The sequence below is a fragment of the Sceloporus occidentalis genome, unplaced genomic scaffold (assembly GCF_023333645.1).
Source record: "Sceloporus occidentalis isolate IW3139 unplaced genomic scaffold, rSceOcc1.0.p SCAF_9, whole genome shotgun sequence".
Classification (NCBI taxonomy): domain Eukaryota; kingdom Metazoa; phylum Chordata; class Lepidosauria; order Squamata; family Phrynosomatidae; genus Sceloporus; species Sceloporus occidentalis.
This window is the reverse complement of record NW_028316989.1, coordinates 48,290,717-48,310,934: the sequence shown is the minus strand read 5'-3', so window position 1 is coordinate 48,310,934 and position 20,218 is coordinate 48,290,717. Positions and strand designations below refer to the sequence as shown.

Genomic DNA, 20,218 nt, shown 5'->3' with positions numbered 1-20,218 from the left:
TGCAGCAAAAGACACGGGTATAGGACCTCTGTGCGTGTAGAAGCCTTTCAAAATAGGTCAAAAATAAAATCATGGAGTTGGAAGGGACCCCAAATTGTGTCCAAATTGCTGCAATGCAGGTTATAAAGCCAGAGCATCTCCAGTGTACTTAAAGTTACATTACAGAGAAGATAAAGTTAGAGAACCAACTCTTTTAGACACTCTACCCTGCTGTGGTGGATAGATGGGAGCCAAAGTTTGTAAACAGTTACCTTTTTGGACTACAATAATTCCCCAGACACCATATAGTTCAAAAAAGTAACTGTCCTGGGAGCTGATAACGCATCCTGACCTCCCCTCCCACAACTCAAGAGATGCAAATGGATGCTACCAATGTGTCGCCGGGTGAGTTCCACAGCTGCGTTGCGGTTTACGTTAGAGAGCAAGCCCAGGCAGAAGCGTTCTGAATTGGAAGGGTCTGTGAAGCCATCCACCGTCATCGAAGGCTGGGAAGCGTGGAAGGTCTCCCCGACTCTCTGGTTGAGTTCATAGTACGATATGGAGCACCAGAAGGCTGGTTCGCAGTAAGTGACGGGCTGGAGATCTGCAGGGATGCGGGGCAGACAGAGAAATATGGTGAGAACCATCTACAAGACACATTGGCTCTGTTTTGGTTAGTATATTTTATGCGTGTCACTATATAGGTTCAGTCTCTCTCATCTGAAATGCTTGGGACCAGAAGCATTTTGGATTTCAGATTTCTTTTCCTCTGATTTTGGAATACAGTTGTCCCTCCACATTTGCAGATTTGACTTTTGAAGATTTGATTAATATGTTCTCTCTAGGAATCTCTAGGTCCTCCAGCATGACTCTGCCAGAAGTTGACCATAGAGTTATGCTGGAGGACCTAGAAGTTCCTAGAGAAAACACTTCTCTGGGCATTTGTAGGTCCTCCATCATGATCCTATGATCATCCTCTGGCAGACACTGACCTGGAGATTCCTAGAAAGGGGTTCCCTTAGGTAAAAAGAATAGTGCTTTTTTAATTTGTGGTTTTCCACATTCATGGGGTCCTTCACCCCTAATCCCAGAGGATGTGGAGAAACCACATCCTTCCATATATATGTCGTCCCTTCACATCCGCTGGACACATACACTATATATATACGTGTGTGTGTGTGTGTGTGTGTGTGTGTACATAACAAGGTATCTTGGAGATGGAACCCAAGCTGAGGCACAACATTCATTTATGTCTCATATACACCTTATACACAGAGCGTGAAGGCAATTTTATACACAACATTTTAAATAATTTTGTGCATGAAACAAAGTTCGTGTACACTGGAACATCAGAAAGCAAAGGTGTCCCAAGTTCAACCACCCATGAAAAAGGTTTTGGGTTTTGGAGTATTTTGGATTTGGGGATTCTGGATAAGGGAGACTCAACCAGCTGAAATCCTACATTGGGGTTGCAGATAGAGATGTAAACTGTATTCTGCCATGGGATGGGGACCCACTTGCTCCCTTTTCATCCCCAGAAAAACAATACCAACATGAAATTTGAAAATTGCAATACTTATGCCCTGGACTGGAAGTCTCTTTGTTACTTTAGAAACATAAAATGCATTATATAGAACTTTGTTTGGCGTGAAATTATCATGTCTCAGATAGTAAAAGTACACTTTGCTCAACATGTAATAACAAATGGACCTTCTTTTTTAAAAATATGTGGAGGGTGTTTTTTTCTGGTTTGTTTGTTTTGTTTTGTTACAAAGGCTGGAACTGAGAGGAACACCTGAACTATAAGGAACCACTTTCGTTTTGCTGGTTTGGAAAAACAAAACAAAACACCACTTATAAAACAGAAGAGACCATCAGCATCAGTTTAGAAAAGAGAGAGAAAATTATTTTGTCTCCACTCGTTCTTCACAATGTCAAGCAGACATAACACACTCAGTTCCCTAAAAAGCATGGAGAAAAAGAAACAAGACCAGGATCTGATACTATATACAGCAGCCTTACATGGAAGCTTTCCTCTTACATAGTTTTTAGAGATGATTTTGCTAAATACGTGAACATTTTATTATTCGTTCTAAAAGGAATAAGATTCCATAATCCATCCCCCCCCCCCCCCCAGGAAAATGGGTTTATGGGGGAACAATACAGAAGAAAAACATGCCCCTCACCCAGCCTTGATATCTCTAGCTGTGCAGCAGAAATTTCTACATGCTGCATTCCACATTAATAGTGCTTTGCAAACATTGTGTTGAAAGGCAATGTAGCGCAACTGAACCAAGGCCTAAAGTGTGAAAATGAATGTGCAATCAAATCTGCATACATGTTGCTATGCAGTGCATAATATGCATATCCATGGCCAGGAACATCAATGTGCAATGGCACTATATGCATTGCTCAACCTTGCTTTGCCCCAGAGACTCTGCAGACACAATACTGAGCTCAATGGTCTTCCCCAACGCATGGCACTTTTAAAACTGTGTTCCTGTTATTCTAGAGAGCCAGCATAGTGTAATGGTTTGAGTGTTGGACTATGGCTCTGGAAACTAGGGTTCGATTCCCAGTTTGGCCATGGAAACCCACTGGGTGACCTTGGGCATGTCACATACTCTCGGCCTCAGGGGAAAGCAATGGCAAACCTCCTTGGAACAAGAAAACCCCACAGCACACTTGAAGGCACAACACACACACACAAGCTATTCCAACCAAATCAGCTTCTGTCCCCAGCAAACACCCCAGAAGCTGGATCTGTTTGTAAATGCAGCAGCTCTGGGCTTGGTAAAGTTCCTTTTTTGGATTACAGTTCCCCGAATCCCATGTTGGATGGTAAGGATCCTGGATTTTAGAGTTAGGAAAAAATAAATCCCAGCCCTTTCTCAAGAGCTGAGCTGGATGATTATTGAATGTCCTATAGGCTCAGCATTTTGCTCCGTTCACAACAACACAGATAAACAAAAAATGAAGAGGTAGGCAGATGCAAGCTGTGTGTGTGTGTGTGGGATGTCAGACATGGTTTCTGGAGTTTCTGTGTAGGCTTTTAAGACTTTATTCTCTTTCACTCCTTTGCAAACCAGATGACAATTATCACACTGAGCACACCTGGACGTTTCAAGCGAGCAGCAAATGAGTAAGCGCTGTCCTTACCCAAATTATTGTGCGCTGGAGACATCGGATTTGGAGACAGATTTGGAGAACCTAAGGGGGAAGAACAATATAATTATGGTCAGCTATTAGCTACTCAGCAAGAGAACAGGAGCGTTGTTGTTGTTATATCTATCAGAGCTCTGGAAAGTTACATTTTTGGACTATGTCTCCCAGAATTACCCCAGCCATTGTAGTCATACTGGCTGCCTGATTCTAAGAGTTACAATTCCCCCCCAAAAGCTACTTTTCCAGAGCTCTGGGCATAACTACCGTATTACTTTTAAAATCCCCGGAATCAGATCTTTCCAGAGTTCAAGTCCAGCTGCAAAGTCAATGTTGAGGAATGCTGGGAGCTGCAGTCCAAGAACATCTGGAGAAGCACATGATTCTCTTCCTTGCAGTTGTTAGTCCCAAGTAGAGGAGAATCATCAAATCAAGGCAAGTCATGTAAGTGTCTGTTGACCTACCAGGTTCCTCTAGTCTACTCTAGATGGGACTAATCATGGCTTTTCATGGTCCCAGAAGATGAGAAGGACAAAGTCAACATCTTGGATGTCATGCAAGACCATCTTCTGCTTGTGTTTACCTGCATCCATGCTATGGTTCATCTGATGCTCGCTGCTTTCCCCATCTTCGCTCAGGTAGCCTGGTGGAGGTGTCTCTGTAGGAAAGGTAAAGAAAAAAGAGAGATGGCTCTGTCATGAAATCTGCAGTTGCTCAAAATCTTGTGGCATAAAATGGGTTTCCTGCTGATGAAGGACAGCGAGGAGTGGCATCATCCCTAGGAAGGGAGTTGTGAGCCTAGGAGTAGCCACTGAAAAGGCCCCTATCTCCCACCTCCCTCCATTGCTTGGATCGACCTGTAGTACCTGGAATGTAGTTGCTCTGAGGTTCGATGCCAGCTGGGAAGTTAGTGTTCTCTGGGATGGAATGGCTGTAGTCGTCCAACGGAGGGAACTCGGCTGGGATTTCTGTGTGTCTTGGCACCAAGACTGGAGGTAACACTGCAGAGGAGAGAGCAGAAATGAGCAACAACATCAGCAGCTATATTAACGCTTATCACTGGGAACACACCCAACACACCTCTCCATATTTTGGGGCCTTGGGTTTCTCAACATGATGGCGTTGGTTGGGTTTCAAGACAAGGCATGGGGAACCTCAAACCCTGGGGTCCAATATGGACTTCTCCAAATGACCACTCACTTCCCTTCCAAATGATGGGTGGTGGTTTCTCATCTTCTATATGCCCTTCCCCAACTCTAAAAGGTTGAAATACTGCTCCTAAAGCTCAGTGACTGGCAATTAAGAGTATGAAGGTAGAATATAGCTGGTATTTTTGACTCGTCTTCCCTTTTGGTGTCACCAATCATTGGCATGTGTCCCGCCAGGTAAACCAAGTTTGGCCTAAGGGACAAAAGATGTTCCCCATCTTTACACATCCAGGGCACCTGCCCTACCTGGCGTCTCCACTCTTTGATAGTGATACGGATTCACGCAGACTTCGTCTTTCTTCATGTTGAAGGCGTATTCGCACATTTCCATGGCACGGAGCTCATGATGGCTGTGAAGATCCGGCCACCGCCACAATCGGCAATAGATGACGTGCGGGAGACCTTTTCGGTGGGAGACCTGCAGCCGTCCATCCAGCGACCTGCATTTGGGAGACAAAAGACAACGGGGAAGGTGAGAAAATTCAAAGATAACACTCTTGACCATTAAACAAAATCCAAAATATACATTGGCGAAACCATTATCAGCCCAACCTCTCTCTTTTTTCATGGGGGAAGAGGCAGGATCTGAACTTTTTGTATGCTAAATGACTATATGCAACACTTAAGACTCCTAAGTATGGTTCCTGAAAGTGCCAAACCCCATTTTTAAAAAAATTGAGTTTGATTTTTAGGGCATTTCTTTCCAGGCCACCAAAATTTCTCCAAACCCCTTTCGGATAGATGGCAAAAGAGTCATGCCTGTTTTGAATACAACAACAGCACACAAACATTTAGAAAAGCAATACATAAAATAACTACTCAAACCACTGTTATGTTATTTGTTTGTGTGCCTTGCTTGGAATGCCAAGGCTATAAAAGCTCTTGCGCCCAGAAAGATTATGATGACTCTTGCAACATGAGACGAGACACCTTTTGCAGGAAGCCTGCCAAGAAGAGATTGTTATGTGCAACACAACCGTGAGTAACTACAGCATGTTTCTCTCAGTTTGAAGTGAGCTGAGAATTAAAGAACAGAGGAAGATAATTTAAGGAGTCACAAAAGCGACTGCAGAGAACAGTTTAGAGCATGGCAAGGCGAAGACTGTTTTGAGCAGGACTGTGTGTCTATGTGCCTTCAAGTCACTTGCTGACTTATGGTGACTACTGATCAACAGCAAACAGGTATGCAACATACAAAGTGGAAATTACAAGCATAGGACTTAATGGTGACCCCATGAATTTCATAGGGTTTTGTTAGCTAAGGAATCCTCAGAGGTGCTTTTGCCAGTTCCTTCCTCTGAAATACAGCCTACAGCATCTGGGACTCCTTGGAGGTCTCCCAGAAATAATCCACAAAGATGGGGTTTGGGGCTGTATTGTAATAGAATAGAGAGCCTGCCCCCCACCCTCAAAACCTAATAAAGAAGTAACCAAACTAAGAGGGGATTCCTGGCCTTTCCTATTTTGATGTTTCATCTTTTGTTGTGCATTTCTGGGTAGGTCCTGGGGGTGAAATAATTGGCCACCGAGCCCTCCGAAGCTGCCCACTTTTAGCTCACAGTTTTCACCTGTGTCTAAAAAAAAGGATATTCCAGGGGAAAGTTAATGAAAACTTTTTCCAAGGCAGACAGGCTAATGAAAATGCTTTGAATGAGAGATTTCCAAGAGCCTTGGCTATCAGTTATATCTGGGGCAGCCGTATCTTCCTCCGTTGAGTCCATCCACTTGTAGAGCAGTCATTCTTTGTTCCTACCACCTTTCACTTTACCAAGCATTACCATTTTTCCAAGAGGTCACACTGTCTCTGTATCCAAATTACAACAGTCTTCATTTAGTCATTCTAGCAAAAGTCCAGGGTCGATCTGTGTTCAGACCTTTTTATTTGTCTCTTTGGCCATCCATGGTCTCCGTAGGACTCTCCTCCGGCACCACGTTTCAAAGGAGGTTGATTCTCTTCCTACCAGCTTTCTTCTCTGCCCCAGCTTCCACATCCATACATAGAAATTGGAAATACAATGGCACAGACGATTCCGACCTCAGTGTTTAATGATATATCTTCTGCCAGACCAGCATTTTCCCCTCTTGGGTCAGGATTAGCATGACCAGAAGTGAGCTGTAGTCCAATGGCTTTAGAAACGTCAGCCAACAAGGTCCAAGCCAGAGGGAAGAAGACGTTGCCAATGCTTTGCGAATGCAGCGGCCTGACTACGCCCTGCTCTGCCGTTCCCTTTACCTACTATTTAAGCACCCTCTCTGGCTCGCCAGGACCACATTTGGGATTAAACCGGTGCCAGTTGGGACGCTTTCCCACAGCCATGGCTGACTGGCAGCCTCCTGGTCCAGGCTCCACATGGAAGGCTGCAACGTGGACGACAGGAGCCTTTTCCTGTGGCAGGAAGCTATGTTCACTCCCATAGGCGAAAACCGGACCAAAGTGAGCGTCCTAAACAGCCCCCCCTTTCCCAAGACGTAGGAGAAAAACAAGGCTCTCCTGCAACAAGGTGGAGCCCCAGGTGGCAACCCTCCAAGAGGCACAGACTGGATTAGGAAGGGCAGCTTCATAAGGGCAGCCAGATCTTCATTTCAAGAGGAGTAACATTTGGGGGGAAGACTGGGGGGGTAAGAACAATGTGATCTATATCTCCCCAAGATGATTTTCCTTTGCTTCATCCTTTACTACATCCTTTCTTACATTCCCCTAAATCCCACCTTGAACTCATTCATGGGTCATATCCATACTTTTAGCCACAAAACCTGTCCTCAATTTTTATATGACCCCACTGAGAGGTTGCTTATGGAGCTTCAGTTCATCGCGTAGCCTTGGAGTCAGTGGTCCATCATCCCAGGGCCCTGTCGCACGACACACTAAGGTTCCACTTTAGCTACTATGGGGACTACCTTTAAAATCCTGGGATTTGCAATCTAGGAGTCAGAAAGTTTTTGACTTTCCCAAATTGCAAACCTCAGGTTTCTATGGGAGGCAGCCATGTCAATTAAGGTGGAATCAGAGTGCTATAATTGTATAGTATGAACTTCCCTCCCCATTCTTTGCTTGTTGTAGAGAGGTGAAGATAAAATTGTTCTTTAATAATAATAACAATTATTATTATTATTAACTTTTATTTATAAAGCGCTGTAAATTTACACAGCGCTGTACATACAACAATAACAATAACAAAACTTTATTTATACCTCGCCTCTCCATGAGGATTTCTTCAGTTCTGGAAAACTGGGATTCCAGATGGACTCTTTCTTATCTGTGTTTTGCGCAACACTCTTTAACTTTCACAAAGGCTTGGTCAGTGTTTTATCAAGGCCAGTCATCCTTCCCATCCTCTTGGACATGTGTGCTTTATCTGTTTATCATGCTGGGTTTTCCTTCTCTTTGCGAACTGTGAGTCATAATTAAGGAAGTTGGAGCAATAAAAACCAACCCAGTTGTCTCTCTCTTTGCTGTCCTTTTCGCCTTTCTTCCCCGGAGAAATCTGTCTGTCTCCCTTCCCTCTGTCCTCAAAAGGCATGCATTTCGTTCCTCTTCTTCTTGTGGAAACATATTGTTTTGCTAAGTGGAGAGCAAGGCCCTTATTTGCCATCAGGTGCATCATCTGGAAGGCCTGTGCGCTCTCCTTCTGCAAGGGAGCATCTGGTTCAGATGGGCAGGAAATGATTCATCCCACACTTTCTAGTTATCAACTTGATCGAGGTCAGAGAAAACTGGAGGCTGCACCCATGGAAAAGGCAATGGCTTTGTGCCACAACACACTTCAATGCTTTTCCACTGAAATGTTACTAGACTTTGATATACTTGCCATGCCATGCCTTTGGGAGCCTTATCCACTGTGTATGCTTTTTTAATGTAGTCCCCATTAAGGGTGGGATACATTGGTTACAGGGCTAATGGATTCAAAGACATAGCTGCGTTAGTCTGGAAAATTAGTACGCAAAGGGATCTTGCAGCACTAAATGAAAGAAAGTTGGTAGCATAAGCTTTCGTAGACTGGAGACTGCTTCCTCAGATGCATGGGCGAATGATATACACCTACGTTGTGGGCTAATCTTGAAATCCAGTCCATTGAAGTTACTAGTTTGTCAACTCAACGCTTGTCTTTCTCTGATGCTTGTGTCACAGCTGTCGCCTAAAAGGCCCAGCCCTCTGTATCCATGGATTTTTTTTATCCACTAATTCAAGCATCCACAGTTTGACTATATTTAAAAATATACATATAAATTCCAAAAACAAACTTTGATTTTGCCATTTTATATAAGGGACGCCATTTTAGTACGCCATTGCATTTAATAGGACATGAGCATCCATGGATTTTGTTATCCACAGGGGGTCCTGGAACCAAGCGCCAGGGGATACCAAGGCCCCCACTGTATTATGAACTTTAAAGATTTGCATCCTCTGCAATAAGGTCAATGCGTTGGACGGTTCCTTTAAAGGTTGGAGTAAACCTCAGAGCTGATTCACCATCCCAACTGACAGGAGATCATTACTGTGGCAGTTGGTGAACTCCATGTCAGTGGGAGTGATGAATCCATACTTCCAGGTTTTACTCTAAACTTAAAGGACCTATCCAAAATGATGAACTCTGTCCCCAGAGAAGAGGACTTAGGATGATCCCATGGACAGCCAAGACAAACAAATGGGTCCTTGGACAGATCAGACCAGGGTTCCCCTTGGAAGCAAAGATGGTCAAGTTGAGACTATCGTACTTTGGCCACATCATGAGAAGGCATGAAAATAATAATGCTAGGAAAGATCAAAGGTGGAAGAAAGAGAGGAAGACCACAAACCATGGATAGACTTGATCAGGGGGGTTATTATGCCAAGGGCTTATTGCAGGATCTGGGCAAGACTGCAAGGAAGGATAGGGATTCTTGGAGATGGTGCATCCATAGGGTGGCTATGAGTTGAAACTGACTTGAGGGCAACTAACAACAACATCCCCCCAGATATGGATAGCTCTTTTAACCCAAACCGGATTCATGCGCCATTGTCCTGGGAACCACTAGTCTGAGATGGTTCACACATACAGTTCATCGTTTGATGCTGAAGTCACTGAGCAACCCATGTGTGAACCAGTCCACAGATTTCCACAATTTGCAGTTTCAGGACATGAACATGTTACTTTCATTCATCCCTGTTAGGCCAGAGACAAGGATGTGCTTTTCTGCCTCTGTGCCAAATACGTTGAGATGCAACCAAAGTTGTCATGGGGGTGATGGGCTAGGAAAGGCCAACACGACCTTTCTTCCAAACCCTACATTCTGTGACTAGGCTTTGCACACCCACCTGATCCTCTGAAAAGAACACACATACACAAACACACTTCCACACTCTCTCCTTGGCTTGCTCCAAAAGGTACATATGGGACAGTGAATCACGCCTCCTCCCCATAGCAGTATGTCTATTTACTTAGAGAGTCTGCACCACCAGATGCCTGCTTCAAGAGAAATATCATCCAACTCGTCTCCCCCCCCCCCACACACACAACAAAAATTACAAAACAAAACCAGAAAACACAGATACAGTGCTTTTAAAAAATTGCTGAGGAGAAGACTGAAGTCTAGGAAAGCTCATGCTGCCAACTTCTTTTTAAGACACCAACCACATTATTGACAAACGGTTCAATTATCCAGCGGTTGAGCCTGGATACAGACTGGCGATCAATGATCGGCAAGCACACCTTTTAGTGAATGAAAAGCAGGAAGGGTGCTTGTGTGTTGGTGTTTGTGTTGTTGGGATTGTTTCCGTTTAGAAAACTGGGACTGTTTCCTACAAAACAAAGAAGGCCCACCAGGAACCTGAGCTCTCTCTGTGGAAAGGCCCTTGCAAAAACTAAGCCAGGTCACATAAACACAGCCTTGCAAAAAGCAGCCCACAAAAGTTGTGACTCTGCTCACCTAGCTATACTTGCACTCAGCAATTTGGGTTTCTAAGAAAGCAACAGATGACACTTGCAAAGCTTTTGAGGCACCCAATGTTTGTTCCTTTCCAGCCTCAGCAAGCGCTTGAGACTGGACATCATTTCTAACAAGTCTTCCACTTGGAGATGCAAAGGGGAAAAGAGACATTTCTCAAGCCAGACCAAACCTCCATGTTTTTCTCTGGTGATACATACACAGCCCATTTGTGCTGCGGAACAGACTGTATTAGTTGGCTGAGCAATCTCCCTCAATTCTGGTTGGATGGAGTTCATCTTGCTTCTCAGAACATTGGGCTGGATTATAATTCGGTTAGCATGATGACATGTCACCGAAAAATGTTGCATTGGCATTGCGCTACATGCTATACCTCAGAAAACACCAAAAATGCTTAGACAAGGAGAGAGAGAGAGAAGTGGAATCTCTATTCCTGTTGTTTGCATCCATTGCACCGTCTCTTATTCTCTTGAGCAACAGAAAACAAGCTTGGTCCATCCTTACTATGACTTCCCTTCAAATACTTAAACAAGGCTGTCATATCGCCTTTTAACTTCCTCTTCTCCAGGCTAAACATACCCAGCTCCCTAAGTCACTTTTCATAGGGCTTTAGGGTTGAATCCACGGATAAAGACTCCATGGATATGTGGATACTGTTTAGGTGGAATCTCTTTTCCTGCAGCTTGCATCCATTGCTCTTGGTCCTATTCTCTGGAGCAGCAGAAAACAAGCTTGCTCCCTCCTCAATATGACATCCCTTCCAATATTTAAACAAGGCTATCATGTCACCTCTCTTAACCTCCTCTTCCCCAGACTAAACATCCCCAGCTCCCTAAGTCTCTCCTCAAAGAGCTTTATGGTTTCCAGACCTTTCCCCATTTTGGTTGCCCTCCTTTGGAAACGCTCCGACATCCTTTTTTTGGTGCCCAGAATTGGATACAGGATTATTCCAGGTGAGACCTGACCAAAGCAGAATAGACTGGCACTATTACTTCCCTTGATCTAGACACTATGCCTTTATTGATGCAGCCTAGAATCGCATTGGCCTTTTTAGCTGCTGCATCACACATGTTCATCTTGTGGTCTACTAGGGCTCCCAGACCCCCTTCATCTTGTTAATCCAGGTGTCCTTCATGCTATATTTGTGCATTTCATTTTTCCCCTCCCCAAGGGTAGTACCTTACCTTTCTTATGAAGGGAAACAAATGAAATAAACTAAAGCCTCCAGGGCTTTTATCCTAGGAATGTACATCTTTGCCTTCCCATGGGATTTCCAGCACTACAAAAATAAAACCAACTTTTCCTTAATAGTCCCCGTTTCAAACCTTTTGCTCCATAATAGCAAAGCAGCAATGTGTCGTTTTGAACTACGGAGGGAAATGGTTTTTAAATTCCTTTTTCCCGAAGGCTGCCAGGGACAGTTTTATTGTCCGGCGGAGGCCCAGCGGCGCAAGACGCGTTCTCAGCCTAAAGAGCTTTCCAGAGCTCTAGGTCTTGAGGTGGAGGTTTGGGTGTTTTATTTTTGCAAAAGGGCAACGAACAAAGCGCCTGTTGTGAGGATGACTTTGGAATCAGAAACGGTTGTTGCTCAAGCACCAAAAATAAAACACTTAAGAGAAAGGTTAAGACTTCAGAGCCAGTTTGTCTTTTCTATAAATGGCACATTGCTCGGCTGAGACGAGACTTTCGGGATTTAGGGAATCTGGCCTTTCGCAGCTACTGAGCAATTTTAATCTGTGACTTTTTTAAGGCCAAGATTTCCTTCTCGTGAATAAATCAATATGAGGCGAGTGAGATTAATCTGGTTGCGAGATTAGCTTTCCTTTTTGGAGTATCATTACTGATAAGGCTTGCCCAATTAAAAAGACCAGCAATATTCGCTCTACAAGGGTTGAAGCCATGCTACACCAGCATAGAGATACAATGGCCAGAGGTATTGTGATGTCAGCATAAAGATCTCTCTGGGTGCATCTACACTGCAAAAATAATGCACTTTGACACCACTTTAATGGCCATGGCTGCATCCCACAGAATCCTGGGATCAGTAATTTTGCAAGGCACCAGCATTCACTGGCAGAGAAAGCTAAAGACCTTTAAAACTACTAATCCCAGGATTTGATAGGATGGAGCTACAGCATTTAAAGTGGTGTCCAACTGCATTATTTCTGCAGTGTAGATGCACTCTCTGTCCTGCCACTTCCTCAGGAGCTTAAGGGGCAACTTCCTTTGCCATCCTTGTCCCTTCTACACACCTCTCCTAAAAGTACCATCCAACCACCCATCCCTCCATCCCTTCATTTATACTCCGCCATTTTCCCCCAAGAGAGAGCCTCATTACGTTGATTTAAGGCACCAATGAAATTTCAGCCAAGTGCTTTTTGTTGCGGGGCCCTATATAATCTCAAGGCCTCAGATCCTATACAGGGATTTGGATCAGAGACTGCCAACAGATATCAGTTGAAGTGGGTTCTCTTCCAGGGGGTCACCATAAGTCAGAAATGACTTGAAGACACACAATAACAACAACAAGCCTTTCTCCTCGCCCTGCCCACCCCTCCTTCTGAGGCCAAATAGAGAAGGCTTTCTTCCAGCACTTCTGAGTCTCCATGAAACACCCAGGACCTCTTCCTGGGTTGTGTTGTCGGGCAACACTCTCTGCTCCATGCGCTTGTGGTTCAAGGAACTTCCCTTTGGCTTTCACTGGAGGTTGGGAGGGAAATGAAGTCACCATCCCTTTCTTCTTGACCAGCTGAGGCGAAACAGCTGCTGCCAGGCATCCTGCTTTGTTTGTCCTCAGGCTCTACTGGGTTGCTCTTAGCTGCCTCCCACTTGGCCTCCACTCATGGCGACCCTCTGAAGGAGACACTCATGTTGGACCTATGGAGACCGGGATCTGAAACCCTACTTGGCCAGGAAACCCACTGAGCAGCCTTGGGCAAGTCACACTCTCTCAGCCTCAGGGGATGGCAATGGCAAACCCCCTCTGAATGAAACGTGCCAAGAAAAATACCTGTGATAAGGTGGCCATAAGTGATAGTGTCACTGTAAGTGATAAGGTCACCATAAATGACAGGATTGGCATAAGTGATAGGGTCACCATAAGTGATATTGTCACCATAAATGATAGGGTTGCCATCAGTCATGGGGTCAGCATAAGCCCGAAACGACTTGAAGGCACACAACAAATTTTGTTTCCACTTTCACTGTAAGCCACTTTGGGACCCACACAGGGAAGAAAGCAGGATATTAATTGGAAAGATAAACAGATGGGTAAATGGCTTCTCCTCGGTTCCTCAAGCAGCCACGATTCCCTTTTTAAACAAGCCACAGAGCCTCTCTGCATTGTTTAATGTGAAATAACGTCCCACACTGAAGGTCCCAAGGGGAGATATTTGTCCCCAAGACTCACCAAGCCTCCCCTCTCCTGGTGTGTACAGACACATGGCTAGTGGCCTCCGTTTGCACGCACACAGGATGCACCGGGTCAACGTTTTATCTTTCGGCCACACTTTGGCTGCTCTCCTAAACCCACAAGATTGCACAGCATGAGCCTTAAAAAGTTTTCTTTCCCTGGGATTGGAAAAAAAGAAAGAAAGAGAGAGAGAGAGAGAGAGAGAGAGAGGAGGGTGGAAGCAAGCGCCATCCAGAGTGCAATGGGAAGGACCTGACGAAATCTGGCATTTATAGCCAAGAAGATGGTTGTTGTTGTTGTTGTTGTTGTTGTATGCCTTCAAGTCATTTTGGACTTATGGCGACCCTAAGGCAAACGTATCCAGGGCTTTTCTTGGCAAGATTGGTTCAGAGGATGTTTGCCATGGCCTTCTCCTGAGGCTGAGAGAGTGTGACTTGAGCAAGGGCACCCACTGGGTTTTGTGGCTGAGCAGGGACTTGAACCCTGGTCTCCAGAGTTGTAGTCCAACCTTCAAACCATGGACTCATTCAAAAGAATTTCAGGGATTTAAAAATATGCAACAGCCGGAAAGCTCATCCTCCTTTTTCTCCACAGCTGTCAAAGTCAAAACAAGGCTGAACTTCCTGTGATTCACCATTTACGCAAATTAGATGAGGTTTGTAGGAAAGCGTCACTCCAAGGCCTTAGGTTTCATGCCTCCGCCAAGAGCACCCCATAACAATGCCATGCGCAGCTTCACTTCATCTTCACCCCTTTTCTCTGAATCCTTTCTCCCAGGCTGAGTGCCTTGAGCTGCTGCCACACTGCAAAATTAATGCACTTTGATACCACTTTAACACCATCCTGTGGCATCCTGGAATTTGTAGCTTGCTCTGAGAGCGCCAGAGCTCTCAGACAGAGAAGGCTAAATAGCTCACAAAACTACAAATCCCAGGATTCCATAGCACTGAGCCATGGCAATTAAAGTGGTGTCCAAAGGAATTAATTCTACAATCCAGTTGATGCAGCCTTGGCCATTTTTGCTCATGCACATACACTAACATAGTTTAATTTGGTAAGATGTGTTTTTAAAGACAGATTTGAGTGTAGGACTATGACTGTGGAGACCAGGGTTCAAATCCTGGATCAGCCAGGCAAACCCATTGGGCAATCTTGGGCAAGTCACACTCTCTCAGCTCCATGAGAGGGCAATGGAAAACCTTCCCCGGACAAACCTTGCCAAGAAAACCCCATGACAGGCTCAGAAATGACTTGGAGGTACACAACGGCAACAACGAAAAAGCCTCCACAGTGCCAAAGTCACACTTCTGCACGTTCTGCTCCCCCACCAAAGCAAAACAACAACAACAACAACCCAGCCACCATTTCTGAAACAAACACCTCTTGCTTTTAACAAGCCCTGGAAATCTGAGCCTCTTCCCAGCTAGCAAACGGCAAAATGCACAGATGGTGTTCCTGGTTGTACCGAATAAAACCTGCTGCATGGCTTCTCACTCCCCCTCAGACCTTCGGCTCCTGCCCACGCATGGCTTTAGTAAATGGTTTTGGTAAATGGAGCCAACACCCACCTCCCCTTCAATTTAGCACGGTCTTGGCTAGCATTCTGGCTAGCAGATTTCCAAACTGGCAAGCACTGTCTGTGTGTGTGTGTGTGTGTGTGTGTGTGTGTGTGTGTGTGTGTGTGTGTGTGTGGTATTTGGGTTTCTACTGGGAACATGATGTTCCATGATCTTCTCCATGGTGCTTCCATGGAAGAAGCAGACACACATCCCAGGCCTGGCTGCACATCTTCCAACATGGAAATCTCACACGCATAGCCTTCCTCATAGAAATATAGGGTTGGCCCCCAAGGGCCATCCAGTCCAACCCTCTTTTGCCATGCAGGAACTCACACTCAAATCATCCCCAACAGATGGCCATCTGTTTAAAGACCTCCAAAGAAGGAGACCCCACCATTCTCCAAGGGAAAGCGTTCCACTGTCCAACTGCTCTTACTCTCAGGAAGGTCTTCCTACTGCTGAGCTGGAATCTCTTTTCCTGGAGCTTGCATCCACTGCTCATTGTGTCCTATTCTCCGGAGCAGCAGGAAAAAAAGCTTCCTCCATCCTTAATATGACACCTCTTCAAATACTTAAACAGGGCTACATGAGCTCTTAACCTTCTCTTCTCCAGGCTAAACCTAGTTTGAATCCATTGCTCCAGATCCTGTTCTCTGGAACTGAAGAAAACAAATGTGCTGCATCTTCAGCATGACATCCTTTCAAATATTTAAACAGGGCTGTCCCCTCTTAACCTTCTCTTCTCTAGGCTAAACATCCCCAGCTCCCTAAGTCGTTCCTCATAGGACATGGTTTCCAGACCCTTCACCATTTTGGTGGCTCTCCTCCGGACAAACTCCAATATCCTTTTTGAACTGTGGAGCCCAGAAATGGACACAGTATTATTCCAGGTCTGACCAAAGGCAGAATAGTGTGGCACTATTACTTCCCTTGATCTAGACACTATACTTCTATTGATGCAGACTAGAAATGCTTCACTTTCACCGCTTTCACTGCCATGGCTTAGTGCTGTGGAAGCATTGGATTTGTAGTTGGTTGTGGCACCAGAGCTGTCCAGCAGCGAAGGCTAAATATCTCACAAAACTACAATTCCTAGAATTCTTTAGCACTGAGCCATGGCAGTGAGAGCAATATCAAACTGCATTAATTCTGCCCTGGAGATGCAGCTATATTCTTAGAGTATATGGAGCAGTTACAGGCCCATAAGTCTGGGTTATGAATCTGCAAGTACAATAATAATGAATGCCATGAATAATTTCATAAAAGTAATTATAACTGACGGAGAGTTTGGAAAATTGCAAAAATACGTCATGCGCACATGTCCTCGGTCTCTGCCTTCCTCTCCCCCTAGAAATCACACCATCCCTCCTTGTGGTTTTCTCCTCCCTTCTCTCCTTTCCTCTGGAAGAAGGAGAAAGTCACCATCAAAGGTGCAATTGTAGGTAATGCAGAACTGTTCCCAAACCAGTTTTTCTCCTCCAAGAGGAGGACTCTTGCAAGACAGAGAGGTTGCTTCATGTCCAGTTTGGCTGGATGGCTGCATTTGGACGCTGGAATAAATTCGTCCATTGCATAAGTTGCCACCGATTAATAACTCTGGATGTGCCCTCAGCTTTTCCTTAGAGTAAAAAGGACACTCTCCACAAAAACAACACACATTTTATTACATTTGTACGCCGCAGCCGTATGCACAATCCTCAGGTAAGTAGCGGCGGATGGGGCTTGATACACACCAAGACTCTTGGGAACCAACTTTACTTAGTTGTGTAGCTGCTTGCTCAGATCTAGCATGGAGTAGTGGTTTCAGTGTTGGACTAGCACACTCTAGACCAGGGTTCGAATCCTGGCTCAGCCACAGAAACCCACTGAGTAACCTTGGCCAAATCCTGCCCTCACCGTCTTGGAGGATTGCTATGGCAAACCCACTCTGAAGAAACTTGCCAAGAAAACCCTATGAAGGGTTTGCCTTAGGGTCACTTTAAATCGGAATTGACTTGAAGGCACACAACAACAACAATAAATGAGAAAGGTCTAATCTCCACTGTAGAAATAATGCAGTAGATAGTAAGCAACAACTGCTGGAATTCCCTCTTTTACACAACCATTAAAGGGTCCAGGAGACCTCGCCAGTTTGCACTCTGGCAACCCTGTGTGTTTGTGTGCGTTTGTGTGCAATTACTATTATTATTAGGTAAAGAGATCTTGTAGCACCTTTGAGACTCACTGAAATAAAGAAGTTAGCAGCATGAGCTTTCCTAGACTTCAGTCTACTTCCTCAGATGCATCTGATTTGCAAATGCATCTGAGGAAGTAGACTTAATCCTACAAAAGCTCATGCTGCCAACTTCTTTCTTTCAGTTAGTCTCAAAGCTGCAACAAGATCTCTTTATCTTCTGATTTTACAGAACATGGCTTTAACTTTGAATTCTATTATTATTATTATTATCATCATCATCATATCTAGCAGTACATGGCAATGTTAAGAACATTGTATGTTTTTACTTGCCTTTATTAAAACAAATCGTAAGCCACTTTGAGTTCCAACTTTGGGGGGAGAAAGTTGGAAGTCAAAGTGGCTTACGAATTTTGATAAAGGCAGTTACAAACATACAATGCTTTTAACATTGCAATGTCTTGCAAATGTTAAAAACTGTTATGTTCTCATATGCTTTTTTAAAATGTAAGCAAAAGTATCTTGCAATGTTAAAAATGCACTGTATGTTTTTGATCGCAGTTTTTTTAAAAAAACAGTAAGCCATTTTGAGTTCCAGTTTTGGAGGGAGAAGCAGGTTATAATAAATAAAATAAATGTAGTGCTTTGCAATGCTGCAAGAGAAGAGAGGCCGACCCATGCGCCCCTCTCTCCTCCTCCGTCTCAGAAGGGTCTCCAGATGGTTCTTTTCTAGGACTGGCAAGCTTTCTTTACCAAGTCCTCTTGCTCACGTGGCAAAGGGTGAAGGTTACTAAAGGTCAAATCTCTGGCCCCGAACACACACACAGACAGACATGCACACACATGCGCACATCACCCATGCACAGCTTGTCACTATGGTTACACCCCTCTTTCCCCGTGGCCAGACTGGGCCCAGATAAAGCCAGTTGCTAGGCAGGACCCAGACGTCACCCCAGGAGCCCCCCTGGTTTTGTGCACATCTGGCTGAACCAAGAGCACTGCAATCCCAGGGAAAACAAAAATGGCCTTCGTGGAGATGTTCCCCCTGCTGCGATTCTCTCTTTCAAAAGTTTGCGCAGCAGTTTTTGCTTTTACGAGGTCTGCGTCCCTCCTTTCTCTCGCAGGGTAGCAAAGAGCATCAGACACGGACTCAAGGAATGACTGAATCCCTATGAAAACAGAGACCGGAGGCAGACCTGGCATAGAATTGTAGAACTGTAGAGACCGCAAGAGCCATCCAGTCCAACCCCATTCTGCCATGCAGGAACTCTCAATCAAAGCATCCCCATTGACAGATGGCCATCCAGCCTCTGCTTAAAGACCTCTAAGGAAGGAGACTCCACCATAATCTCCAAGGAAGGAGTGTGTTCCACTGTCAAAAAGCCCTTATTCTCAGGAAGTTCCTCCTAATGTTGAGCTGGAACCTCTTTTCCTGGAGCTTGCATCCATTGCTCCATTGGGTCCTGTTCTCTGGAGCAGCAGAAAACAAGCTTGCTCCCTCCTCAATATGACATCCCTTCAAGTATTGAAACAGGGCTACCATATCACCCCTTAACCTTCTCTTCTCCAGCCTAAACATCTCCAGCTCCCTAAGTCCTTCCTCATAGGACATGGCTTCCAGACCCTTCACCATTTTAGTTGCCCTCCTTTGGATACATGGCTCCAGTTTCTCAATGTCTTTTTTGCATTGTTTTCCCCAGAACTGGACACAGCATTATTCCAGGTGGAGTCTGACCAGAGCAGAATAGAGTGGCACTATGACTTTTCTTGATCTAGACACTATACAAGGAGGATGCTGAGCATTTGCCCCAAAGTGGGTGGCTGATGTCAATTTAGGGCGGCCGACAGCCCAGAGACGGCAATGGCAAAGGTTGACAACCGTTGCCTTGATGCTGTGGTTGCGAAACGTTGGTCCTCCAAATGTTTTGGACTTCAACTCTCTGAACTCCCGACTGTTGGCCAAGCTGGCTGGGGCTCCATGCATGGCTGGGCATCATTTTTACATTTCCCCCCTCTCCTCTCCCTTCCCAACATTGCAGGAGAAGACAATCCAGGTGAGGAGTAGTGGGAGACAGACATGCTGACCGGGTCGTCCTCAACTGGGCATTTCCACTTGGGCATGGCCTCTCATATCCAATACCTCTTGGGCTTATGGGAAGGTCCAGAAACAACTGGCCGCTGGTGCCAAAGTAGATCTCACTCGCACTTCTTGCAAACTGTTTATTACCTTTGCCTTGCAGACTCTCTGGTGGGAGTCTGGCTTTCAAGGGATTAAATCAGGGTGGAGTTCCCCGTCCAGATCGGGTTCATCCTTGCTGTTGAGGCTGAGAGAAGATAGCAAACGGAGACCACACAATGAGAACAGAGCCCAGGACGGAGTGGGATGCAGGGTTTCAAGGAACACACCGGCTCCTCTTGTCCATCAGAGCTGTTTTGGCAGCTCCTGCAAAAACACGTCATGGTTCAGGCCAAGCCTCTGCCAGGAGGCAATGATTAAGGGACTGTCTGCAGGAGACGCTTGGCCAGGACCTAAACTATGATCTAATAAGGGACTTCCATCCCAAGTGCTGTAGTATTAACTGTCCCATGTCCGTATATAAAGCACTCTTATCTCACGTTTGTGAAAATACACATTCCGCCCCAGCAGACTGGGCTTTGGATTATCATCTGCATGCACTCAAAACAGCCAGTTGTTTGGATGTACTGGACAATTAATCCGTGTTTGGAAACGTCCGCTGCGACAAGCCTCCAGAAGTCCTTCTTTCCACCATCGCCACCCAAACACACATCCATCCTCCAG

The 20,218-nt window shown here is 45.2% G+C and overlaps 1 protein-coding gene across 2 annotated transcripts in view; it reads right to left on the bottom strand.

The window, feature by feature from the left end:
• LOC149307493 (SMAD family member 3) overlaps positions 1–20,218 on the bottom strand; it is a 45,507-nt gene that overhangs the window by 6,670 nt on the left and 18,619 nt on the right. For both annotated transcript variants that reach the window (XM_089539287.1, XM_089539286.1), the window contains exons 2-6: positions 4,596–4,789; positions 4,008–4,142; positions 3,725–3,799; positions 3,139–3,189; positions 371–583 (exon numbers count right to left, since the gene is read on the bottom strand). In XM_089539287.1, the coding sequence (XP_089395413.1) occupies positions 371–583; positions 3,139–3,189; positions 3,725–3,799; positions 4,008–4,142; positions 4,596–4,789 (668 nt within the window). The remainder of the gene's footprint in view (positions 1–370; positions 584–3,138; positions 3,190–3,724; positions 3,800–4,007; positions 4,143–4,595; positions 4,790–20,218) is intronic.